Source organism: Crinia signifera, chromosome 4, assembly GCF_055691185.1.
Source record: "Crinia signifera chromosome 4, ASM5569118v1, whole genome shotgun sequence".
NCBI classification, from domain to species: Eukaryota; Metazoa; Chordata; class Amphibia; order Anura; family Myobatrachidae; genus Crinia; species Crinia signifera.
This window is the reverse complement of record NC_139220.1, coordinates 3,633,454-3,656,914: the sequence shown is the minus strand read 5'-3', so window position 1 is coordinate 3,656,914 and position 23,461 is coordinate 3,633,454. Positions and strand designations below refer to the sequence as shown.

The 23,461-nt window shown below is 49.5% G+C and overlaps 2 protein-coding genes and 1 long non-coding RNA gene across 5 annotated transcripts in view; 1 reads left to right on the top strand and 2 right to left on the bottom strand.

Annotated features, from left to right (window-relative positions):
- PYROXD1 (pyridine nucleotide-disulphide oxidoreductase domain 1) overlaps positions 1 to 3,413 on the bottom strand; it is a 51,772-nt gene extending 48,359 nt beyond the window's left edge. Inside the window, exons 1-2 of one of the 3 annotated variants that reach the window (XM_083180766.1) lie at positions 3,119 to 3,413; positions 486 to 566 (exon numbers count right to left, since the gene is read on the bottom strand). In XM_083180766.1, coding sequence (XP_083036892.1) covers positions 486 to 566; positions 3,119 to 3,208 — 171 coding nt within the window. In that variant the 5' untranslated portion in view covers positions 3,209 to 3,413. The remainder of the gene's footprint in view (positions 1 to 485; positions 567 to 3,118) is intronic. The other 2 variants (XM_083180765.1, XM_083180764.1) reach the window with 2 other exon arrangements.
- Positions 3,237 to 21,504, top strand: LOC146073564 (uncharacterized). The gene is made up of 4 exons (XR_014473290.1): positions 3,237 to 3,459; positions 7,815 to 7,949; positions 13,637 to 13,862; positions 21,281 to 21,504. It is a non-coding gene; the product is annotated as an uncharacterized LOC146073564 (long non-coding RNA).
- The window catches only part of IAPP (islet amyloid polypeptide), a 23,027-nt gene continuing 20,745 nt past the window's right edge, over positions 21,180 to 23,461 (bottom strand). Inside the window, exon 3 of the mRNA XM_083180768.1 lies at positions 21,180 to 22,208. Within this exon, the coding sequence (XP_083036894.1) occupies positions 22,019 to 22,208 (190 nt within the window). The 3' untranslated portion in view covers positions 21,180 to 22,018. The remainder of the gene's footprint in view (positions 22,209 to 23,461) is intronic.

Sequence of the window (23,461 nt, the reverse complement as noted above, 5' to 3'; positions counted from 1 at the left end):
TTGTTGTATGGCGGTCCGACAGGGGGATCCCGACGGTCAGTATTCTACCAATACCAACTTCCAGTGCTCCAACAGGGGGGCGAGCGCAAATAAACCCCTTGTGGGCTCGGTGGCTCGCCACAGGTTCTATTCTCCTTCTATGGGGGTCGTGGACCCCCACAGGGGCGAATAGCTCATGTCAGTCAGGATCACCCTGTCGGGCAGTCATCCGGCAACCCTTCAGAGGAATAAAATTATTGGTACTTATGTAATATCTGGGCTCCCGTTTTTCTTATGAGACCGCGTTCCCTCGTGGGGCTCGCCACGCTTCGGGCATGGTGGCTCGCTGCGCTTACCACACTATATAAAATCAACTCCATGCGTAGTTGGATAGTAGGGGTATGAAAAAATGGGGTGCATTTAACATGGGAGCCCAGATAATACATAAGTACCAAATTATTTTATGGGCAAACCCAAAAATGCCCAAAACTGTGAGAGCTTCTTACCTGCTTTAAATTAGTGACAGCCTTAATTAGAGGGGCCGCCGTGAGTAAGACCACTTCCTCCTCCGCAAACTGGAGAGCAAGCTGGGAAACAGAAATGATACTACATTATCACATTGTCTGCAGGGGGTGCAACCAGTGCCAGACATATACAAACAATGACTGATAGAGCGCCACCTGCAGGGAAGGGTAGACAGGTGCACATAGGCAGTGATTTATAGAGCGCCACCTGCAGGGAAGGGAGGACAGGTGCACATAGGCAGTGATTTATAGAGCGCCACCTGCAGGGAAGGGAGGACAGGTGCCCATAGGCAGTGATTTATAGAACGCCACCTGCAGGGAAGGGAAGGGAGGACAGGTGCACATAGGCAGTGATCTATAGAGCACCACCAGCAGGGAAGGGAGGACAGGTGCACATAGGCAGTGATTTATAGAGCGCCACCTGCAGGGAAGGGAAGGGAGGACAGGTGCGCATAGGCAGTGATTTATAGAGCGCCACCTGCAGGGAAGGGAGGACAGGTGCGCATAGGCAGTGATTTATAGAGCGCCACCTGCAGGGAAGGGAGGACAGGTGCACATAGGCAGTGATTTATAGAGCACCACCTGCAGGGAAGGGAGGACAGGTGCACATAGGCAGTGATTTATAGAGCGCCACCTGCAGGGAAGGGAGGACAGGTGCCCATAGGCAGTGATTTATAGAACGCCACCTGCAGGGAAGGAAAGGGAGGACAGGTGCACATAGGCAGTGATTTATAGAGCGCCACCTGCAGGGAAGGGAAGGGAGGACAGGTGCACATAGGCAGTGATTTATAAAGCGCCACCTGCAGGGAAGGGAAATCAGGTGCACATAGGCAGTGATTTATAGAGCGCCACCTGCAGGGAAGGGAGGACAGGTGCACATACATAGGCAGTGATCTATAGAGCACCACCAGCAGGGAAGGGAGGACAGGTGCACATAGGCAGTGATTTATAGAGTGCCACCTGCAGGGAAGGGAAGGGAGGACAGGTGCACATAGGCAGTGATTTATAGAGCGCCACCTGCAGGGAAGGGAGGACAGGTGCCCATAGGCAGTGATTTATAGAGCGCCACCTGCAGGGAAGGGAGGACAGGTGCCCATAGGCAGTGATTTATAGAGCGCCACCTGCATGGAAGGGAAGGGAGGACAGGTGCACATAGGCAGTGATTTATAGAGCGCCACCTGCAGGGAAGGGAAGGAAGGACAGGTGCACATAGGCAGTGATTTATAGAGCGCCACCTGCAGGGAAGGGAAGGGAGGACAGGTGCACATAGGCAGTGATTTATAGAGCGCCACCTGCAGGGAAGGGAAGGGAGGACAGGTGCACATAGGCAGTGATTTATAGAGCGCCACCTGCAGGGAAGGGAAGGGAGGACAGGTGCACATAGGCAGTGATTTATAGAGCACCACCAGCAGGGAAGGGAAGGGAGGACAGGTGCACATAGGCAGTGATTTATAGAGCACCACCAGCAGGGAAGGGAAGGGAGGACAGGTGCACATAGGCAGTGATTTATAGAGTACCACCAGCAGGGAAGGGAAGGGAGGACAGGTGCCCACAGAGCACATTGCATTTAGCAGAGAATATTCAGGGAGCAGAACATTTCCCCAAAACTGGCCCCTAATAAATAATCCCCATTATGGTAAATTTACCAAGTGCTTTAGCAATAATACAAAAAAGACAATACAGGTGTGTACACTATGCCATATATACACTGATATCACGTGTTGGAGTATACACTATGCCATATATACACTGATATCACGTGTTGGAGTATACACTATGCCATATATACACTGATATCACGTGTTGCACCAAGCACTCATATATTATACACCGATATCACATGTTGGTGTGTACACTATGCCATATACACACCGATATCATGTGTTGCACCTTGCACTCATATATACACTGATATCACATGTTGGTGTGTACACTATGCCATATATACACTGATATCACGTGTTGGTGTGTACACTATGCCATATATACACTGATATCACGTGTTGGTGTGTACACTATGCCATATATACACCGATATCACGTGTTGGTGTGTACACTATGCCATATATACACCGATATCACGTGTTGGTGTGTACACTATGCCATATATACACCGATATCACGTGTTGGTGTGTACACTATGCCATATAGACACCGATATCACGTGTTGGTGTGTACACTATGCCATATATACACTGATATCACGTGTTGGTGTGTACACTATGCCATATATACACTGATATCACATGTTGGTGTGTACACTATGCCATATATACACTGATATCACGTGTTGGTGTGTACACTATGCCATATATACACTGATATCACGTGTTGGTGTGTACACTATGCCATATATACACTGATATCACGTGTTGGTGTGTACACTATGCCATATATACACTATCACGTGTTGGTGTGTACACTATGCCATATATACACTGATATCACGTGTTGGTGTGTACACTATGCCATATATACACTGATATCACGTGTTGCACCACGCACTCTGCCATATTACTGCTGTAGTGCCCCTGAGACCTCGGCTGCAGTTAATATACGGTCAGTGAGTGTGGTATGTACACACGGGGAATGGGGGGGGGGGAGGGGGGTCTCACTTGCTCAGCACACGTGACTCCGGCTATTCCTCCTCCCACCACCACAAATCGGCCCCTCACAGCCGCAGACTCGTCTTCCGACGCCGCCATTTTGCCGGTTCCTGGTCGTCAGCTTGGAAGAATGGAGGCAAACTCATTGGCTCGAACATGACGGCTCCGCCCCGGTCTCCATGGTAACGTAGCGCGGACGGGCACTAGAGCAAAATTACTCCTCCTTCCTCGCGGGTCACCTAGTTCCGGGAGTGACAGCTGAGCGGCGGCCTCCGGACAGATGGCGGCGCTGTGGGGAGGGAGGGCGTGTAGTGTGTATCCTCCCCAGGACCACCACTGCACTCTGCAAGGTAGCAGCTACATTACTTTCGTTTTATTGGGTTGCAGCTAGATACCCTTCGCAGAGAGGACCTTTCCCATGATGCACTGGGTCCATGTCACTCTAGTCTATCTGGAGGTAGGGATGGCTATTGGCACATCCCCCATCGATGGTTGCCTTCGATGGCTTTTAAGCAGGAACCATTGATGGCTACAATACATTCTACCACCTACCTTCGATGGTTCCTGCTATAGCTTCGCCGCACATGCGCAGAGCAGCAGGGCGGCCGCCGCATCGCTGCGGGCAGGCTGCCCGGCCAGGAGGTGCGCGCAGAAACTTTAACCAGTTTAAGGTTTTTCTACGCATGCGCGCACCTCCCGATGGGGCGGTCCTGACTCCTGACCATTGATGTTTTGGGAACATCGATAGCATAGCTGCCTACCCTCCTGTATTCTGCAGGAGACTCCCTGACAGCAGCAATCTCCCTCTCTCCCTCATTAGTCTAGCAATCTCCCTCAGGTCACCTAGCCCACATTACACTGTTACATCATAGTTACCTCCCCTCCTGCATTCTGCAGGAGACTCCCTGACATAGCAGCAATCTCCCTCTCTCCCTCATTAGTCTAGCAATCTCCCTCATGTCACCTAGCCCACATTACACTGTTACATCATAGTTACTTCCCCTCCTGCATTCTGCAGGAGACTCCCTGACATAGCAACAATCTCCCTCTCTCCCTCATTAGTCTAGCAATCTCCCTCATGTCACCTAGCCCACATTACACTGTTACATCATAGTTACCTCCCCTCCTGCATTCTGCAGGAGACTCCGTGACATAGCAGCAATCTCCCTCTCTCCCTCATTAGTCTAGCAATCTCCCTCATGTCACCTAGCCCACATTACACTGTTACATCATAGTTACCTCTCCTCCTGCATTCTGCAGGAGACTACCTGACATAGCAGCAATCTCCCTCTCTCCCTCATTAGTCTAGCAATCTCCCTCATGTCACCTAGCCCACATTACACTGTTACATCATAGTTACCTCCCCTCCTGCATTCAGCAGGAGACTCCCTGACATAGCAGCAATCTCCCTCTCTCCCTCATTAGTCTAGCAATCTCCCTCATGTCACCTAGCCCACATTACATTGTTACATCATAGTTACCTTCCCTCCTGCATTCAGCAGGAGACTCCCTGACATAGCAGCAATCTCCCTCTCTCCCTCATTAGTCTAGCAATCTCCCTCATGTCACCTAGCCCACATTACACTTACATCATAGTTACCTCCCCTCCTGCATTCTGCAGGAGACTCCCTGACATAGCAGCAATCTCCCTCTCTCCCTCATTAGTCTAGCAATCTCCCTCATGTCACCTAGCCCACATTACACTGTTACATCATAGTTGCCTCCCCTCCTGCATTCAGCAGGAGACTCCCTGACATTGCAGCAATCTCCCTCTCTCCCTCATTAGTCGAGCAATCTCCCTCATGTCACCTAGCCCACATTACACTGTTACATCATAGTTACCTCTCCTCCTGCATTCTGCAGGAGACTCCCTGACATAGCAGCAATCTCCCTCTCTCCCTCATTAGTCTAGCAATCTCCCTCATGTCACCTAGCCCACATTATACTGTTACATCATAGTTACCTCCCCTCCTGCATTCTGCAGGAGACTCCCTGACTTAGCAGCAATCTCCCTCTCTCCCTCATTAGTCTAGCAATCTCCCTCATGTCACCTAGCCCACATTACACTGTTACATCATAGTTACCTCCCCTCCTGCATTCAGCAGGAGACTCCCTGACATTGCAGAAATCTCCCTCTCTCCCTCATTAGTCTAGCAATCTCCCTCATGTCACCTAGCCCACATTACACTGTTACATCATAGTTACCTCCCCTCCTGCATTCTGCAGGAGACTCCCTGACATAGCAGCAATCTCCCTCTCTCCCTTATTAGTCTAGCAATCTCCCTCATGTCACCTAGCCCACATTACACTGTTACATCATAGTTACCTCCCCTCCTGCAGGAGACTCCCTGACATAGCAGCAATCTCCCTCTCTCCCTTATTAGTCTAGCAATCTCCCTCATGTCACCTAGCCCACATTACACTGTTAAAACATTTTTTTGGAAAAAAGGAATGAGAGATTGATACAGTTACATTGAATCATCAGCGCCATTTCCCAGCATTTCCCAGTATAGTATCTCTTACTAACAGCTTTGGGGCTCATCTACATTTGGATATAAGTCATTTTAAAAGATTCCTCTCAGATGTAGCAGTACACACCCTAGAAACAGACACGCCCTTTAAGTGGAGCATGACACGCCCCCTCAAAGGAGCGCTATGCAAAATTCTATTACCTTCTATAATCTCCCTGAAACTAGTTTTCAAAAGTAGGCAAGTATGATCGATAGTCGATGGTCCTACCTATCTGGAGGTGGGCCCTGACTGCAACTGGGACTAGCGTTGACTGGTCGGCTCCATGCTGCTGTCACCTCAGCTCAGGCACCCTGTATCACACAGCAGTCAGGGGGGTGACACTCAGTGTGTGATGGGGACAGGATTTACTGGGGCCCCTCACACTTACTGTCCCCATGCTGAGGGCCACCCCAGCTATGTATAAAAGGGATGGACGGAAGATTAACCGTACACTGGAAAAGAGGCAATAAGAGGAGACATGCTCAACATGTACAAATATATCAGGGGCACAATAAGGAATGTCAGGTGCCCTCTTTGCTTTAAGTCATTTTCCCCATAGAGATATCACCTGAAACACAACAGTTTGGAAACTTTAATGAAGGTGATGAAAATCAGGTGAAACTGAAGTTTTGCATTAAGATCATTATGTGATTTTCTGTAACCAGGGATTATAGAAACGTTCAGCGTCATATCTGCGGCGAGCGTCCGTTGCGCACCAGCAGAAATCTCGCCGTCCTTTTCCACGCTGCGTCGCGTTGTGTCTATTTCTCTGTGGCGGACACTAGTATGTTATTATATTCACAGGACCATCAATCAGAAAACACATTTACCATTCCAGGCAGTTCCGGCTGACGATAATTATCTGCCCAGTAACGTTTGACTTGCGGCTTGTGATTTTGAGTGGTGCCTGGTCCTGTTTTAATGGGAGCTGCTAGGTGGCCCCCAGCACTAAATGGCATTTGTCATCAGTGGGGCCGCCTGGTCACTTGCTATTACTGTTCACAAGACGGCGTTCCACCAGCGCTGTGTTTATAATGAAATGTCTGCGAGCTTGCGTCAGCGTGGAGAGATACATTCTCTGGGTGCTCCCTCGTCAGGATGTGACAGCACAATTAATCAGCGAAATGTCTTTTACAATCGATGTTATTTCGCTCAGGCACAGAATGATATCACAACACATAATCCCCTGTAATAAAGACATTACGTTCGGAGATATGAGTGCCCACCGATCCAGAAACTGACCACATGGCTTCATGTACAGGACCGGGACCCTGATTTTCTGTCTCATTTGCTACATTTCTGGTTGCGGGAATGCGGCAGTAAGCGCATGTGGGTTGGGAAACGCATGCAGCCATATTTCCCAAGTTGGGGACCACTCTCTTGGGTGTCTATTTATATTTGGGGTTGTTGTTACACAAGGTAACTGTGGCAGTAAAGGGGCAGATACGTGACCAGTATCTTCATATGCAGTGGTTGCCTAGGACCCCTGGGGTGCCCCGAGACCCTGGCAGGGGTGCCGCAGGTTGGTGGTCAGGACCAAATCCATTCATTTATGGTCAGAATGATTGGCACAACCAGTACTGACGGCTGTCAATCATATAACATGTGGCCAATCAGAAGCACAGCTCTGTACACCACGTAACGGGCCCAGAGGACGACTGCTAGCGCAATTCTTTTCATATATATTTTTTAAAACTTTATCAATACAAACTTTTAATTTAGGGGTGTCCTGAATAACCTCCATATACTCAAGGGTGCCAGGATTCCAGGAAGTTTGGGGTGACGCTAGTAAACTGTATGGTATAAATCCAGTACCTGTCCGCGTGATACCCCGAGGTGGCAGCGAGCAGCCTATAGAACACCGTCAGCTCCTCAGCGGCTCATTGTTGTAGAAATGTGTCCATGATTATCCTGCGTTCAGGTTACTGGACTGTGATCTGTTGGGGAGAGTAGAACCTCATTTCGTGGTTTGGAGATCCGCTTTACCACCACCGCCTCATTCATTCGCACTGTCCCATTGCTCTCCTAAATATTGGCGGGATTTGTGGATAGAATTGGGGGAAATTTCTATGTCACATGCGGGGGGGGGGGGGGGTGGACCCGCCGCCGCTCACCTGCCTGTTGACTGCTGTGGTGTATGCTCTGTATTACAGGTATATTGCTACGTATAATAGTATAATGCTCTGTATTACAGGTATATTGCTGTATATGGTGTTCTCGAGTCCTCGCTGACTATTACCAGGACCCGTCACCCTGTGTCACGTTGCTTCTCACTCCGTGAATGTAACTATGTCAGTAATAGTAAGTGACACTCTGGAATTGCATTGAGGTAACAGCTTGCTAATTAAGCCCTCGCTAACCTCACGTTATCTCACCCTGTCATATCATATTTCTATATGTGTGTGATCAGGGCGAATCCTAGACAATGACTGGACAGTGCATACACAGTTACTGGAGATATGGTCACATGTTGGAACAGGGATTATTTGGAGGTTCCACTCTCCCTGCCTACTATAATTGCATATACACTACCATTCAATAGTTTGGGGTCACTAATGCCCCTTTCAGACCGCACTTTGTAAACGGTATGTTGCCATTTTTTTACCGTTTTAAAACGGTAATCTGTGCGGTCTGAAAGGTGCAGGACCCCTTAACCGTTTTACAAAAGCCGATTTTGTAAACCGGTTAAAATGGAGGGTCCTACCCGTTTCAGACCCGGTATTTTTGCATCAAAATCGGGTCTGAAACGGTATTTAGGACCCAGCCAATGAGCTGGGTCCTAAATTCAGAGCAGCGAATATTTAATGAGCACTCATTAAATATTCGCAGCACTGGAGCCGATTGCAGGCTGGGTTTGAAAAATGACAAGTAGGGGCTGAATGGGTTTGCTCATTAGAGTCTTCCTTTGAGCTAGTGGAGTATCTGGAGCATCACATTTGTGGGTTTGGATATAGTCTGAAAATGGCCATAAAAAGAGAACTTTCATGAGAAACTCAACAGTCTATTCTTTTTCTTCGAGATGAAGGCGAGACATTGCCAAGAAACTGAACATTTCCTACAACGGTGTGTACTACTCCCTTCAGAGAACAGCACAAACAGGCTTTAACCAGAGTAGAAAGAGTGGAAGGCTCCGTTGCACAACTGAGTAAAACGCCAGTGTCATCGTCTGCAGGGAAGGGGTGACTCCGAGATACTGGCCTTCTAGACAGAGTGGCAAAGAAAAAGCCATATCCGAGACTGGCCAATAAAAGGAAAAGATTAATATGGGCCAAAGAACACAGACATTGGACAGAGAAGATTGGAATAGTGTTATGGACGGACAAATGGAAGTTTGAGGTGTTTGGATCACACAGAAGAACATTTGTGAGACGCAGAACAAGGCCACAGATGCTGGAAGATCCTGACGCCCTCTGTCAGCATGGTGGAGGTAATGTGAGGGTCCAGGGCTGCTTTGGTGCTGGGCAGTGGGAGATTTGTACAAGGTAATAGGGATTTAGCATAAGGAAGGTAATCACTCCATTTTGCAATGCTATACCCTGGGGACAGCGCCTGATTGGAGCCAATTTCCTCCTCCAACAGGACAATGACCCAGTGCACACCTCCAAATGATGCAAGAGCTATTTAGGGAAGAAGCAGGCGGCTGGCATTGTGTCTGTTATGGAGTGACCAGCGCAGTGGTGAATGATCCCCACCGCCTGTTATTACAGCTCATTATAGAAAGCAGATTATCACATTATTGTAAATTGCTCAGAGAGATTCATGTGAGACTTACGGGCAGATTTAACAATGAGGGATATTTTTGTTATCATTATTTCGAAAGATAAATCAAGTTCCAGCCAATGAGCTGGTAACTGTCATGTGTCAAATGTCAGGAGCTGATTGGCTGGACTACTTGTCATTCATACCCAGTGATCAGTGTCAGGAGCTGAATACCGCGGAAGAGAAGCTGCTGTCAGGTAGATGTAACATCCAGGTAATAACAGCACAGATGTGAGACACCATGAAGGCCATCCCCCCTCTCCATGCAGCGTCACCTGTCATATATTACACCTGACATGGAGGAGAAGCTGCTGTCCCCAGGTATACAGCTACAGGAACTGGTATATATACATACAGGTAGATGTACCATACAGGTAATAACGGCACAGATGTGAGACGCCATGAAGGCCATCCCCCCTCTCCATGCAGCGTCACCTGTCATATATTACACCTGACATGGAGGAGAAGCTGCTGTCCCCAGGTATACAGCTACAGGAACTGGTATATATACATACAGGTAGATGTACCATACAGGTAATAACGGCACAGATGTGAGACACCATGAAGGTCATCTCCCCTCTCCATGCAGCGTCACCTCTCATATATTACACCTGACATGGAAGAGAAGCTGCTGTCCCCAGGTATACAGCTACAGGAACTGGTATATATACAGGTAGATGTACCATCCAGGTAATAACGGCACAGATGTGAGACACCATGAAGGCCATCCCCCCTCTCCATGCAGCGTCACCTGTCATATATTACACCTGACATGGAAGAGAAGCTGCTGTCCCCAGGTATACAGCTACAGGAACTGGTATATATACATACAGGTAGATGTACCATACAGGTAATAACGGCACAGATGTGAGACACCATGAAGGCCATCCCCCCTCTCCATGCAGCGTCACCTGTCATATATTACACCTGACATGGAAGAGAAGCTGCTGTCCCCAGGTATACAGCTACAGGAACTGGTATATATACATACAGGTAGATGTACCATACAGGTAATAACGGCACAGATGTGAGACGCCATGAAGGTCATCCCCCCTCTCCATGCAGCGTCACCTGTCATATATTACACCTGACATGGAAGAGAAGCTGCTGTCCCCAGGTATACAGCTACAGGAACTGGTATATATATATACAGGTAGATGTACCATACAGGTAATAACGGCACAGATGTGAGACACCATGAAGGCCATCCCCCCTCTCCATGCAGCGTCACCTGTCATATATTACACCTGACATGGAAGAGAAGCTGCTGTCCCCAGGTATACAGCTACAGGAACTGGTATATATATATACAGGTAGATGTACCATCCAGGTAATAACGGCACAGATGTGAGACACCATGAAGGTCATCCCCCCTCTCCATGCAGCGTCACCTGTCATATATTACACCTGACATGGAAGAGAAGCTGCTGTCCCCAGGTATACAGCTACAGGAACTGGTATATATACAGGTAGATGTAACATCCAGGTAATAACGGCACAGATGTGAGACACCATGAAGGCCATCCCCCCTCTCCATGCAGCGTCACCTGTCATATATTACACCTGACATGGAAGAGAAGCTGCTGTCCCCAGGTATACAGCTACAGGAACTGGTATATATACATACAGGTAGATGTACCATACAGGTAATAACGGCACAGATGTGAGACACCATGAAGGCCATCCCCCCTCTCCATGCAGCGTCACCTGTCATATATTACACCTGACATGGAAGAGAAGCTGCTGTCCCCAGGTATACAGCTACAGGAACTGGTATATATACATACAGGTAGATGTACCATACAGGTAATAACGGCACAGATGTGAGACGCCATGAAGGTCATCCCCCCTCTCCATGCAGCGTCACCTGTCATATATTACACCTGACATGGAAGAGAAGCTGCTGTCCCCAGGTATACAGCTACAGGAACTGGTATATATATATATACAGGTAGATGTACCATACAGGTAATAACGGCACAGATGTGAGACACCATGAAGGCCATCCCCCCTCTCCATGCAGCGTCACCTGTCATATATTACACCTGACATGGAAGAGAAGCTGCTGTCCCCAGGTATACAGCTACAGGAACTGGTATATATATATACAGGTAGATGTACCATCCAGGTAATAACGGCACAGATGTGAGACACCATGAAGGTCATCCCCCCTCTCCATGCAGCGTCACCTGTCATATATTACACCTGACATGGAAGAGAAGCTGCTGTCCCCAGGTATACAGCTACAGGAACTGGTATATATACAGGTAGATGTAACATCCAGGTAATAACGGCACAGATGTGAGACACCATGAAGGCCATCCCCCCTCTCCATGCAGCGTCACCTGTCATATATTACACCTGACATGGAAGAGAAGCTGCTGTCCCCAGGTATACAGCTACAGGAACTGGTATACATACAGGTAGATGTACCATCCAGGTAATAACGGCACAGATGTGAGACGCCATGAAGGTCATCCCCCCTCTCCATGCAGCGTCACCTGTCATATATTACACCTGACATGGAGGAGAAGCTGCTGTCCCCAGGTATACAGCTACAGGAACTGGTATATATACAGGTAGATGTACCATCCAGGTAATAACGGCACAGATGTGAGACACCATGAAGGCCATCCCCCCTCTCCATGCAGCGTCACCTCTCATATATTACACCTGACGTGGAAGAGAAGCTGCTGTCCCCAGGTATACAGCTACAGGAACTGGTATATATACAGGTAGATGTACCATCCAGGTAATAACGGCACAGATGTGAGACGCCATGAAGGTCATCCCCCCTCTCCATGCAGCGTCACCTGTCATATATTACACCTGACATGGAGGAGAAGCTGCTGTCCCCAGGTATACAGCTACAGGAACTGGTATATATACAGGTAGATGTACCATCCAGGTAATAACGGCACAGATGTGAGACACCATGAAGGCCATCCCCCCTCTCCATGCAGCGTCACCTGTCATATATTACACCTGACATGGAAGAGAAGCTGCTGTCCCCAGGTATACAGCTACAGTAACTGGTATATATACAGGTAGATGTACCATACAGGTAATAACGGCACAGATGTGAGACACCATGAAGGTCATCCCCCCTCTCCATGCAGCGTCACCTGTCATATATTATACCTGACATGGAAGAGAAGCTGCTGTCCCCAGGTATACAGCTACAGGAACTGGTATATATACATACAGGTAGATGTACAATACAGGTAATAATGGCACAGATGTGAGACACCATGAAGGCCATCCCCCCTCTCCATGCAGCGTCACCTCTCATATATTACACCTGATGTGGAAGAGAAGCTGCTGTCCCCAGGTATACAGCTACAGGAACTGGTATATATACAGGTAGATGTACCATCCAGGTAATAACTGCACAGATGTGAGACGCCATGAAGGCCATCCCCCCTCTCCATGCAGCGTCACCTGTCATATATTACACCTGACATGGAAGAGAAGCTGCTGTCCCCAGGTATACAGCTACAGGAACTGGTATATATACATCCAGGTAATAACGGCACAGATGTGAGACGCCATGACGGCCATCCCCCCTCTCCATGCAGCGTCACCTGTCATATATTATACCTGACATGGAAGAGAAGCTGCTGTCCCTGTGATATGAAAATTCATTTAGACAACAAAATTACTTCACCCCATTAATGTCAACCCCTGGAAGCCTCAAGTAAATGTCAAGCCAGTTTTAATTGATAATAACGAAAAAGAATCATTCAGCATTCCTTTTATTACGGGAAGGAAGTATTCCAATCACAGCTGATCCCATCGCCTCCGGCACAGCGAGGGGTATTATCTGTCACCTGTATAACATCCTGTGTTCCCAGCAATTGTCATATTACTTTTTGGCGCATCGCTGGCTAACACACAAAAAACGTGGAATCTCTGCAATGGCGCAGTGCGACTTAGACGCAGAGTTTCGATAATCGATCAGCCATAAGAACATCGTCTTTGCTCGTTGTTCCTGGACTTTCTCTGCAGCCAAAAGTAACTTTGGGTGACCACAGCCTCTGCGCTCTGTCTGTACTTAGTGTCAGGGCGTCTGAGTCAGGTGTAATCTCCCAAGTGGTGAGTGTGAAGTACCAGGCACTGAGAGCTTTGTCTCCATGATACTTTGTGTGCGTGTAATTGGCATTATCCTGTCCCTGTGTCTATTACTAATGTATGTGCTAAAATCCCTCCTAGCCATTAGGATGGTGTGAAATAACACTGCCACCTCTCCGTCAGCAGAGGACCAGTCTGAGGACACTGGGAAGAGAGCGGACGTCACACACACAGACCTGTACACAGAGGAAGCAATCAGGCAGCTCAGATCTGGATAAGCTGTGAGAGGCGTCTGTGGTCTCCCTGATATGGGATAAAATGCTGAATACATCACAGGCCCCGCTGTAATCCCAAGCATTGCTCCTGTATGTACCCAGCACGTATTGGTACCACCACACAGCCGCTATTCCAGGTACACTCCTTGTTCATCCAAAATAACAATGTATACTCCTTGTAAGCCCAAATGGAAAGGACCAGTCAGGACATGTTCCTGTAACCATGACTGCCATCAGTGGGGCCGGGGGCCATTGCTGGAGCGCCACAGATGTGCAAGAATGATTCATCATCCATTGTACACCGAAGGCTCTCTGTCTCTCTAGCCAGCCCCTTCTATCTCTCTAGCCAGCTCCCCTTATGTCTCTCCAGCTGGCCTCCCCTTCTGTCTCTCCAGCCCGCCTCCCCTTCTGTCTCTCCAGCCAGCCCCCCTTCTGTCTCTCTAGCCAGCTCCCGTTCTGTCTCTCCAGCCCGCCTCCCCTTCTGTCTCTCTAGCCAGCTCCCCTTATGTCTCTCCAGCCCTCCTCCCCTTCCGTCTCTCCAGCCCGCCTTCCCTTCTGTCTCTCCAGCCCGCCTCCCCTTCTGTCTCTCCAGCCAGCCCCCCTTCTGTCTCCCCAGACAGCCCCCCTTTAATCTCTAGCCAGCTCCCCTTATGTCTCTCCAGAATGCCCCCTTCTGTCTCCCCAGCTAGCCCCCTTTCCTTCTTCCCAGCACCCCTTCTCTGTCTCCCCAGCCAGTTCCCTTTTTGTTTCTCCAGGCAGCCCCCCTTCTTTCTCTCCAGCCAGCCACCCCTTCTGTCTCTCCAGCCAGCCCCACCCCCTTCTGCCTCTCCAACCAGCCTCCCTTCTGTCTCTCCAGCCAGTCCTTCTTTCTGTCTCCCCAGCCAGCCCCCCTTCTGTTTGTCCAGCCAGCCCCTTCTGTTTCTCCAGCCAGCCCCCTTCTGTCTCTCCAGCCAGTCCTCCTTTCTGGCTCCCCAGCCAGCCCCCTTCTGTCTCTCCAGCCAGCATCACCCCCATCTGTCTCTCTAGCCACTCCCTCCTTCGATGTCTCCAACCATCCCACCCTTCTGTCTCTCCAGCCACCCTCTTATGTCTCTTCATCCAGCCCCCCTTTTTGTCTCGCTGACCACCCCCTTCTGTCTCCCTGACCACCCCCCTTCAGTCTCCCTGAACATCCCCCCGTTCTGTCTCTCCAGCCAGCCATCCTTCTGTCTTTTCTACCAGCCCCCCTTCTATCTTTCCAGCCAGCTCCACTTTTCCCCCTCTAGGGCAGGTGCTTTGTTTCTGGAGAATCCATAAGGATGTGACTCTTAGTGGCCTGAGTTCTTCTTTACTGACTGAGAGTCAATTTTCTGACAGTTGTCAACTACACAACTTACCACCCCACCCCCCCAGCCATAAGTCCCCCGCTAGTGCCTACACCTATGGTTCCTACACTTTTTTTAATCACGCCCCCTAGAGCACCGGAATTGTTTTCACAGCACCCCCTAGGCCAAAAGATTGGAGAACATTTTTACATTAAGTAAAATATGTCAGTTATGTGGTGAGGGACAAGATTTATGTTTGTCCACATACAGTCTGTTATGATTGGCAGCCACTGGTTTGCCTCACATTGACCATAAATAATTGTAATTGGTCCTGGACCCTGCATGTACCCTAAGGCACCCCAGGTGCCACGGCGCACAGTTTGGGAACCCACCCTGCTTACTTACGTTCTGGATGCCGGCAGTTGGGATTCCAGTGTCAGGATCCTTGATGTCGTCATTCTGGCGCCGGGCTTCTGGCTCCTAATCGGCATGCCTGTGTCAGTATTTGTCTGCCTGCATTCCTTCTGAGAAACATGATTTAATATATGGATATAATTGAACTGTGGTGATATAAATTATAATTCATTTCCAGATCACTATCATGAACGGGTCTATTATCAGCCTTCGTCATAAGCTAGTGGTGCGGTACTGTAGGGACAATGTCCCCCTCAGCGATTCATCCAGGCCGCTATACACATGCACTATAGGACCTGCAGGGGATTGCCTAAATCACTAACCAATCAGTGGCTGTGCTGAAAGAGGACTGCGGAATCAGCTTTCCAGTGCTGCAATGGGAACAAGGTGCTCTTCCGGATCTGAAGCCCAGGCATATATCCCCAACCCAGTCTGCACATAACTCCCCAGTTACAGCAACCAGCAAGTCAGTCACAGATGGAGGCGCAAGCCGGGTACATAGCCTCACTAGACCCTGCCTCCGTGTAGTGTTAGGGGTGGGCTCAAATGTTGTTATGGGCAGAGCTTAAATTGCAGAGGGTGCGGTATGATGGCCGACGGTCAGTATACCGATAGGGGCGAGCACAGAGAAGCCCCTTGCGGGATCGCTGCGCTTGTCACAGGTTCTATTAGTCCGGAACCCAACTGACAGGGGCTGTCAGGATTCAGATATCTGTATACTGACCTCCAGGATTCCGACCGCCGGGCCTCCATCTGGCACACAATTGCAGACTGTGGCTCAATTAATTGTAAAAATCCTTGATTGTCAGGGATTGGTTCTCGGTACTCAGAAACTCTCCCTGTGTGCACTACTGCAGTTTGGAGGTCTCTTGTAGATAAGGGGTCTCTGTGGTTCGCATATAAAGGGGTCTCTGTACATCATATGGCTGGCATAGCCATACAAATATGCAAAATGCATGTGTTTCTCCAGCCACAGCCCACACAACTGTCTCTCCAGTCCACATGTGTTTGTCTGGCCTCAGCCTACACAACTGTCTCTTCGGCCCCAGCCTACACAAGTGTCAATACAGTCTCTGGGAAACACAAGTTTCTCCCCAGCCCCTGGACCACACAAGTGTCTCTCCACCCCATCCTGCCCCAGCCTACACAAGTGTCTATCCAGCCCCATCCCACTCCAGCCTACAAAAGTGTCTCTCCAGCCCCATCCCGCACCAGCCTACACAAGTGTCTCTCCAGCCCCATCCCACTCCAGCCTACACAAGTGTCTCTCCAGTCCCATCCCGCACCAGCCTATACAAGTATCTCTCTGGTCCCAGCCTACACAAGTATCTCTCCAGCCACAGACCAAGCAACTGTCTTTCCAGATCACACAAGTGTCTCTCCAGCCCCAGTCTACACAAGTGTCTCTCCAGCCCCAGTCTACACAAGTGTCTCTTTGGCCCAGCCTACACAAGTGTCGCCCCAGCCCACACAAGTGTCTCTCCGGCCCCAGCCCAAACAAGTGTCTCTCCAGCCCTAGCCCAAACAAGTGTCTCTCCAGCTCTATCCCTCCCCAGCCTACACAAGTTCTCCAGCCCACACAAGTGTCTCTCCGGGCCCAATCCATCGCAACTGTCTCTCCAGTCCACATGTGTCTGTCTGGCCTCAGCTCAAACAAGTGTCTCTCCGCCCACAGCCCAAGCAACTGTATTTCCAGCCCAAACAAGTGTCTCTACGGCCCCTGCCTCCACAAATGTCTCTCCAGCCCCATCCCACACCAGCCTATACAAATGTCTCTCTGGTCCCAGCCTACACAAGTGTCTCTCCAGCCCATCCCATCCCAGCCTACACAAATGTCTCTCTGGTCCCAGCCTACACAAGTGTCTCTCCAGCCCATCCCAGCCTACACAAGTGTCTCTCCAGCCATAGCCCACACAAGTGTCTCTCTGGCCCCAGCCCAAACAAGTGTCTCTCGAGCCCCATCCCTCCACAGCCCACACAAGTGTCTCTCCGGCCCCAGCCTACACAAGTGTCTCTCTGGCCTCAGCCTACATAAGTGTCTCTCCAGACTCTGGCCCACACAAGTGTCTCTCCAGACCACACAAGTGTCTCTCTAGCCCTAGCAAACACAAGTGTCTCTCCGGCCCCAGCCCAAACAAGTGTCTCTCCAGCCCCATCCCTCCACAGCCTACACAAGTGTCTCTCTGGCCTCAGCCTACATAAGTGTCTCTCCAGACTCTGGCCCACACAAGTGTCTCTCCAGACCACACAAGTGTCTCTCTAGCCCTAGCAAACACAAGTGTCTCTCCGGCCCCAGCCCACACAAATGTCTCTTTGACCCCAGCCCACACAAGTGTCTTTCTGGCCCCAGCCTACACAAGTGTCTATCTGACTCCAGCCCATACAAGTGTCTCTCTGGCCCCAGCCCACACAAGTATCTCTCTGGCCCCAGTCCACAAAAATGTCTCTCTGGCCCCAGCCCACAAAAGTGTCTCTCCGGCCCCAGCCTACACATGTGTCTCTCCAGCCCACACAAGTGTCCCTCCAGCCTTAGCAAACACAAGTGTCTCTCCAGCCCCAGCTCACATAAATGTCTCTCCGACCCCAGCCCACACAAGTGCCTTTCTGCTCCCAGCCAACACAATTGTCTCTCCAGAAAGTGTCTCTCTGGCCCCAGCCCACACAAGTGTCCAGAGCCGGCCCTAGCCTAAATTACGCCCTAGGCAAGATTTTGACTGTTGCCCCCGAGCACTGCCACTAGTTCCGTCTCCCCTTTCCCAGCACCATCAACCCTCATCATAGCAGTCATCATTTTGGTGTCCCTATCCGCAATATTTTAAATAGAACCAGCACATCCATTCGGTGCCTTTTTTGCTGAAAATTCTTCTTATTTGCATTGTTATGACCAGCACACACAAGGAGCTTCTGCTGATTAAAATGATATGCAGCATGACTATATTCTGTGTGCGACTGTGGCTGTACCTGCATACGGAATGCTATGTTACAGTGATTTCCATGAATACACTATTTCATATGCAGATACAGCCTCACTCACACACAGAATATAGGCATGCTGCATATCATTTTAATCAGCAGAAGCTGCTGATGCCCCTAGGCATTTCAAATGCCCTAGGCAATTGCCTAGTTGGCCTATGCCTAAGGCCGGCCCTGCAAGTGTCTCTCCAGCCCCAGCCCAAAGAAGTGTCTCTCCGGCTCCAGCCTAAACAAGTGTCTCTCTGGCCCACACAAGTGTCTCTCCGGCCTCAGCCTACACAAGTGTCTCTCCAGCCTACATAAGTGTCTCTCTTGCCCCAGCCTACACAAGTGTCTTTCCAACCCCATCCCACACAAGTGTCTCTCCATCCCCAGCTCAAACAAGTGTCTCTCCGGCTCCAGCCTACACAACTGTCTTCAGCCCACACAAGTGTCTCTCTGGCCCCAGCCTACACAAGTGTCCCTCCGGCTCCAGCCTAAACAACTGTCTTCAGCCCACACAAGTGTCTCCTTGGCCGCAGCCTACACAAGTGTCCCTCCGGCCCCATCCCAAACAAGTGTCTCTCTGGCTCCATCCCACACAAGTATCCCTCCAGCCCCAGCCTACATAAGTGTCCCTCCAGCCCCAGCCTACACAAGTGTCTCTCTGGCCCCAGCCCACACAAGTGACTCTCCGGCCCCAGCCCAAAGAAGTTTCTCTCCGGCCCTAGCCTACACAAGTGTCTCTCCAGCCCACATAAGTGTCTCTCTGGCCCCAGCCTACACAAGTGTCTTACCAACCCCATCCTACACAAGTGTCTCTCCAGCCCCAGCCCAAACAAGTGTCTCCCCGGCTTCAGCCTACACAACTGTCTTCAGCCCACACAAGTGTCTCTCTGGCCCCAGCCTACACAAGTGTCCCTCCGGCTCCGGCCTAAACAACTGTCTTCAGCCCACACAAGTGTCTCCCTGGCCGCAGCCTACACAAGTGTCCCTCCGGCCCCATCCCAAACAAGTGTCTCTCTGGCTCCATCCCACACAAGTATCCCTCCAGCCCCAGCCTACATAAGTGTCCCTCCAGCCCCAGCCTACACAAGTGTCTCTCTGGCCCCAGCCCACACAAGTGACTCTCCGGCCCCAGCCCAAAGAAGTTTCTCTCTGGCCCTAGCCTACACAAGTGTCTCTCCAGCCCACATAAGTGTCTCTCTGGCCCCAGCCGACACAAGTGTCTTACCAACCCCATCCTACACAAGTGTCTCTCCAGCCCCAGCCCAAACAAGTGTCTCCCCGGCTCCAGCCTACACAACTGTCTTTAGCCCACACAAGTGTTTCTCTGTCCCTAGCCTACACAAGTGTCCCTCCAGCCCCAGCCTACATAAGTGTCCCTCCGGCCCCAGCCTACACAAGTGCCTTTCCAGCCCCATCCCAAACAAGTGTCTCTCTGGCTCCATCCCACACAAGTGTCCCTCCGGCCCCAGCCTACACAAGTGTCTTTCCAGCCCCATCCCAAACAAGTGTCTCTCCAGAACCAGCCCACACAAGTGTCTCTCTGGAAAGACTAAATTAACTTAATATGTATACTTTAGAGCAGAGAAGGGAAAGGGGGGACATGATAGAAACTTTCACATATATCAGGGGCTTTAACAAGGTACAGGTGGGAGACATTCTTCACAGGAAGAGGAGCAGCAAAACACGAGGACATGCACTGACACTAGAGGGAGGAAGATTCAGGGGAAATTTGAGGAAGAATTACTTCACAGAAAGAGTAGTAGATAAGTGGAATAGCCTCCCAACAGAGGTGGTAGACGCAAATACAGTAGTACAATTTAAACATGCTTGGGATAAGCATATTGATATCCTTACAAACAAATAAGGATCAAATATGGTTTGAGGTAACATGTTTAAAAAGGGGGTAGACTAGATGGGCCAAGTGGTTCTTATCTGCCGTCAAATTCTTTGTTTCTCCAACCAAAGCCCACACAAGTGTCTCTCCAGTCCCAGCCTACACAAGTGTCTCTCCAGCCCCCAGCCTACACAAGTGTCTCTCCAGCCCCAGCCTACACAATTGTCTCTCTGTACCCCAGCCTGCACAATTGTCTCTCCGTACCCCAGCCTGCACAAGTGTCTCTCCAGCCCCCAGCCTACACAAGTGTCTCTCCAGCCCCCAGCCAGTACAAGTGTCTCTCCGACCCCCAGGCCATACAAGTGTCTCTCCGACCCCCCGGCCCACACAAGTTTCTCTTCGGCCCCCAGCCTGCACAAGTGTCTCTCCGTACCCCAGCCTGCACAAGTGTCTCTCCGTACCCCAGCCTGCACAAGTGTCTCTCCAGCCCCCAGCCAGTACAAGTGTCTCACTGACCCCAGGCCACACAAGTGTCTCTCCGGCCCACACAAGTTTCTCTCCGGTCCCCGGCCCACACAAACACAATTCTACATATTAATAGCTCCAATTTGTACAGAATTAGTTGTAGGACTCTTCGGACTCTTAGGGGGAAATTTACTAAAGGAAATTTGTAAAAAAAATAGGTGTATTTGTATCCAGAAATACACTAATTTTTGACATTACCTATCCCGAAAATACGGCAATTCATATTCGTATTGATGTGCTTTCAATACGAATACAAATTGCTATATTTTCGGGATAGTAAATGTCAGAAATAAGTGTATTTCCGGATACAAATACACCTATTTTTTTTTACAAATTTCTTTTAGTAAATTTCCCCCATAATATCACTTTATATTTTCCTTGTATCCTGTAGAACTCAGTGATTGCAGAGACGCATACACCTTATTAGAGATTTATTACATTATTTTATAACAAAAGGAACTTGCCGCAATTTGAATTTCTGTTATTTTGCAGTATTTTTTTTTATTACAATTTTCAGTTTTTACAAGACTGTGGAAGTTTTCATGAATCTCCTTAGAAAAGAGTTGGCGTGTTACGGTACACGCCAAGCGAGATGATGTCCAGTGCCGGATAGTCCACACGGAAAGAAGAGAAGGCACTGCAATAATGTACAGGGGTCATATACAAAATTATATCATCATTAAAGGAAAACCATCAGGAATTTCTTACCAAAATATATTGGGGAAATGTACTGATAGGAGTAAGGGCAACCAACCAGATATTATCTATCCTCTAGAAGTTGCCAAATAAATAAGAAGTTGGTTCTGACTGGTTGCCTATAGCAACGTCCCATGTGACCTAGAACTACGGTATTAGTACATTTCACCCATTGTGTGTTGTGTTTATAGTTTCATTTGTACACCAAAAGTCTGTGAAGGGCGGTAAAGATTGAGGCTTTTCTCTGCACTATTACCCCCCCCCCCTCCCCCTTCTTTCCCATGAAGCGATGTAGAGTAATGCTGTGGATCCCGGGGGTCTCACCACGCACCCCGGGGTAGGGAGGAGGAAGGGGGACCCTGCCTGAAATACCCGTCCCGGGGCCCCAGGATTTCTGATGGCAGCCTACTTGTGGGACGGGGATTTTCTGTAACAAGCCAGAAACTTGGAGGTATAAAACTGTTTATATTTAGAAGCACCTAGAACATATTTCGGTAAAAGTTTCGTAATCATTTCTCTTTAATAACAAAATGTAATTCCTAGGTGCGATGATTATTGGCTAATGCCGTAGATAGTCAAAGGACTCCCGCCGTAGAAGACCCACGATATCCCTTTTGCCATAGGTGTAGGAGCCCACGTTTGTGGGGGAGTAAACGGGGCCGTGGTTGTTGTTGGTCCGGACCAGGAAGTCGGCGAGTCGCTGCGTGACGCAGGTGGCGGTGTTGCACTTGCGCTTCTCCACCTGGCTCCTGAGAGAGGGAAAGAACAGAGTATGTGAGAGGTGTAGCGATGTACCTCTGCCATCTGCCACCCACAACGCAGCAATTATACATGATGAGAGAAGATGCGCAGATTGTTGTCCCTGTCAGAGGAGACAAATGACTAATGACAATTTCACTTTCTAATGGTTCCATCTGCGCGGGAGAAGCATTTAGTCTGAGTTATGTGGATAATAGTTGGCAATTGTCAGTAATGTATCAAATAAATAAATAAAATCAGGCAAATGTATGTCTGTAAAAAGATATAAATGATCTAGCAGCACCATGAAGCGTGCGTCAGTGCGCCCTGTGCCAGCCCCGCCTCCTCAGCCTGTGATGTCATGAGGCCCCATCTAGGTTCTTCTCTGGGCAACTCCACCGGAAGCGTCCGTTCGTGGTACTGTCTGCAGGGTGGTTCATAGCGTCCATTCCACCCCCGGTGCCCTGTGTCCTGTGCCAGGCGCTGATTATATGCCTCTAGCTACAGATTTGCTGACCAGTATGGAACCAGTATGAATAGAAATGTATTTGCCCAGGTCACAGATTTGTAAATTAATTAGGCACAAACATATTTTGCTGTTTAATACAACCCAGTGGAATAAGGCCCTCTGTCACTATAAGTCGCAAATTACCAAAAGTTGCTAGTCACCATTTTCTGCAATCTGTGCGGGCGTCATTGTGCGTGCAAGAAATGCGACCACAGTTGAAGGATCGACGGGGGGCTCGACTCTGCATTTGTGGGGTAGGGATGGAGTGTTTGGGGGGGGGGGGGGGGGTTGAGGAAACGTAATACAACCACTATGACCCAAAAGATGGCTGCCCTGCATCGGGCTTCGCAGCTAGGCCACACAGCCAGGGGGCTACATGTAAAATACCAACGCTTGTCTACGTAGTTCATTGTGGGGATGGACACTGTATGTGTCCAGTTGTAATTTTGCGAAAATATGCCAAATTACTACTGAAGCTGAATCAGGCCCTAAAGTCCTGAATCAGACCTGATCGTTGAGCTGCAAGTTTTCGGAGCACAGCCATTAGGTAATGCCACCCGGCACACACGAATTCCTGCCCAGCCGTGCAAATGAGGGGAAAACCAGAATGACTCATCATCAAATGATTTCCCTCTTTCACAGCGCCAAGTAAGTCGGAACTTACTCAGCGCTGCGATGGCCGTGGGGAGAAGGAGGCCGCTACTGACATAATCTGCCGGAGAACGCCAGAACTTACTTAGCGCTGCGATGGCCATG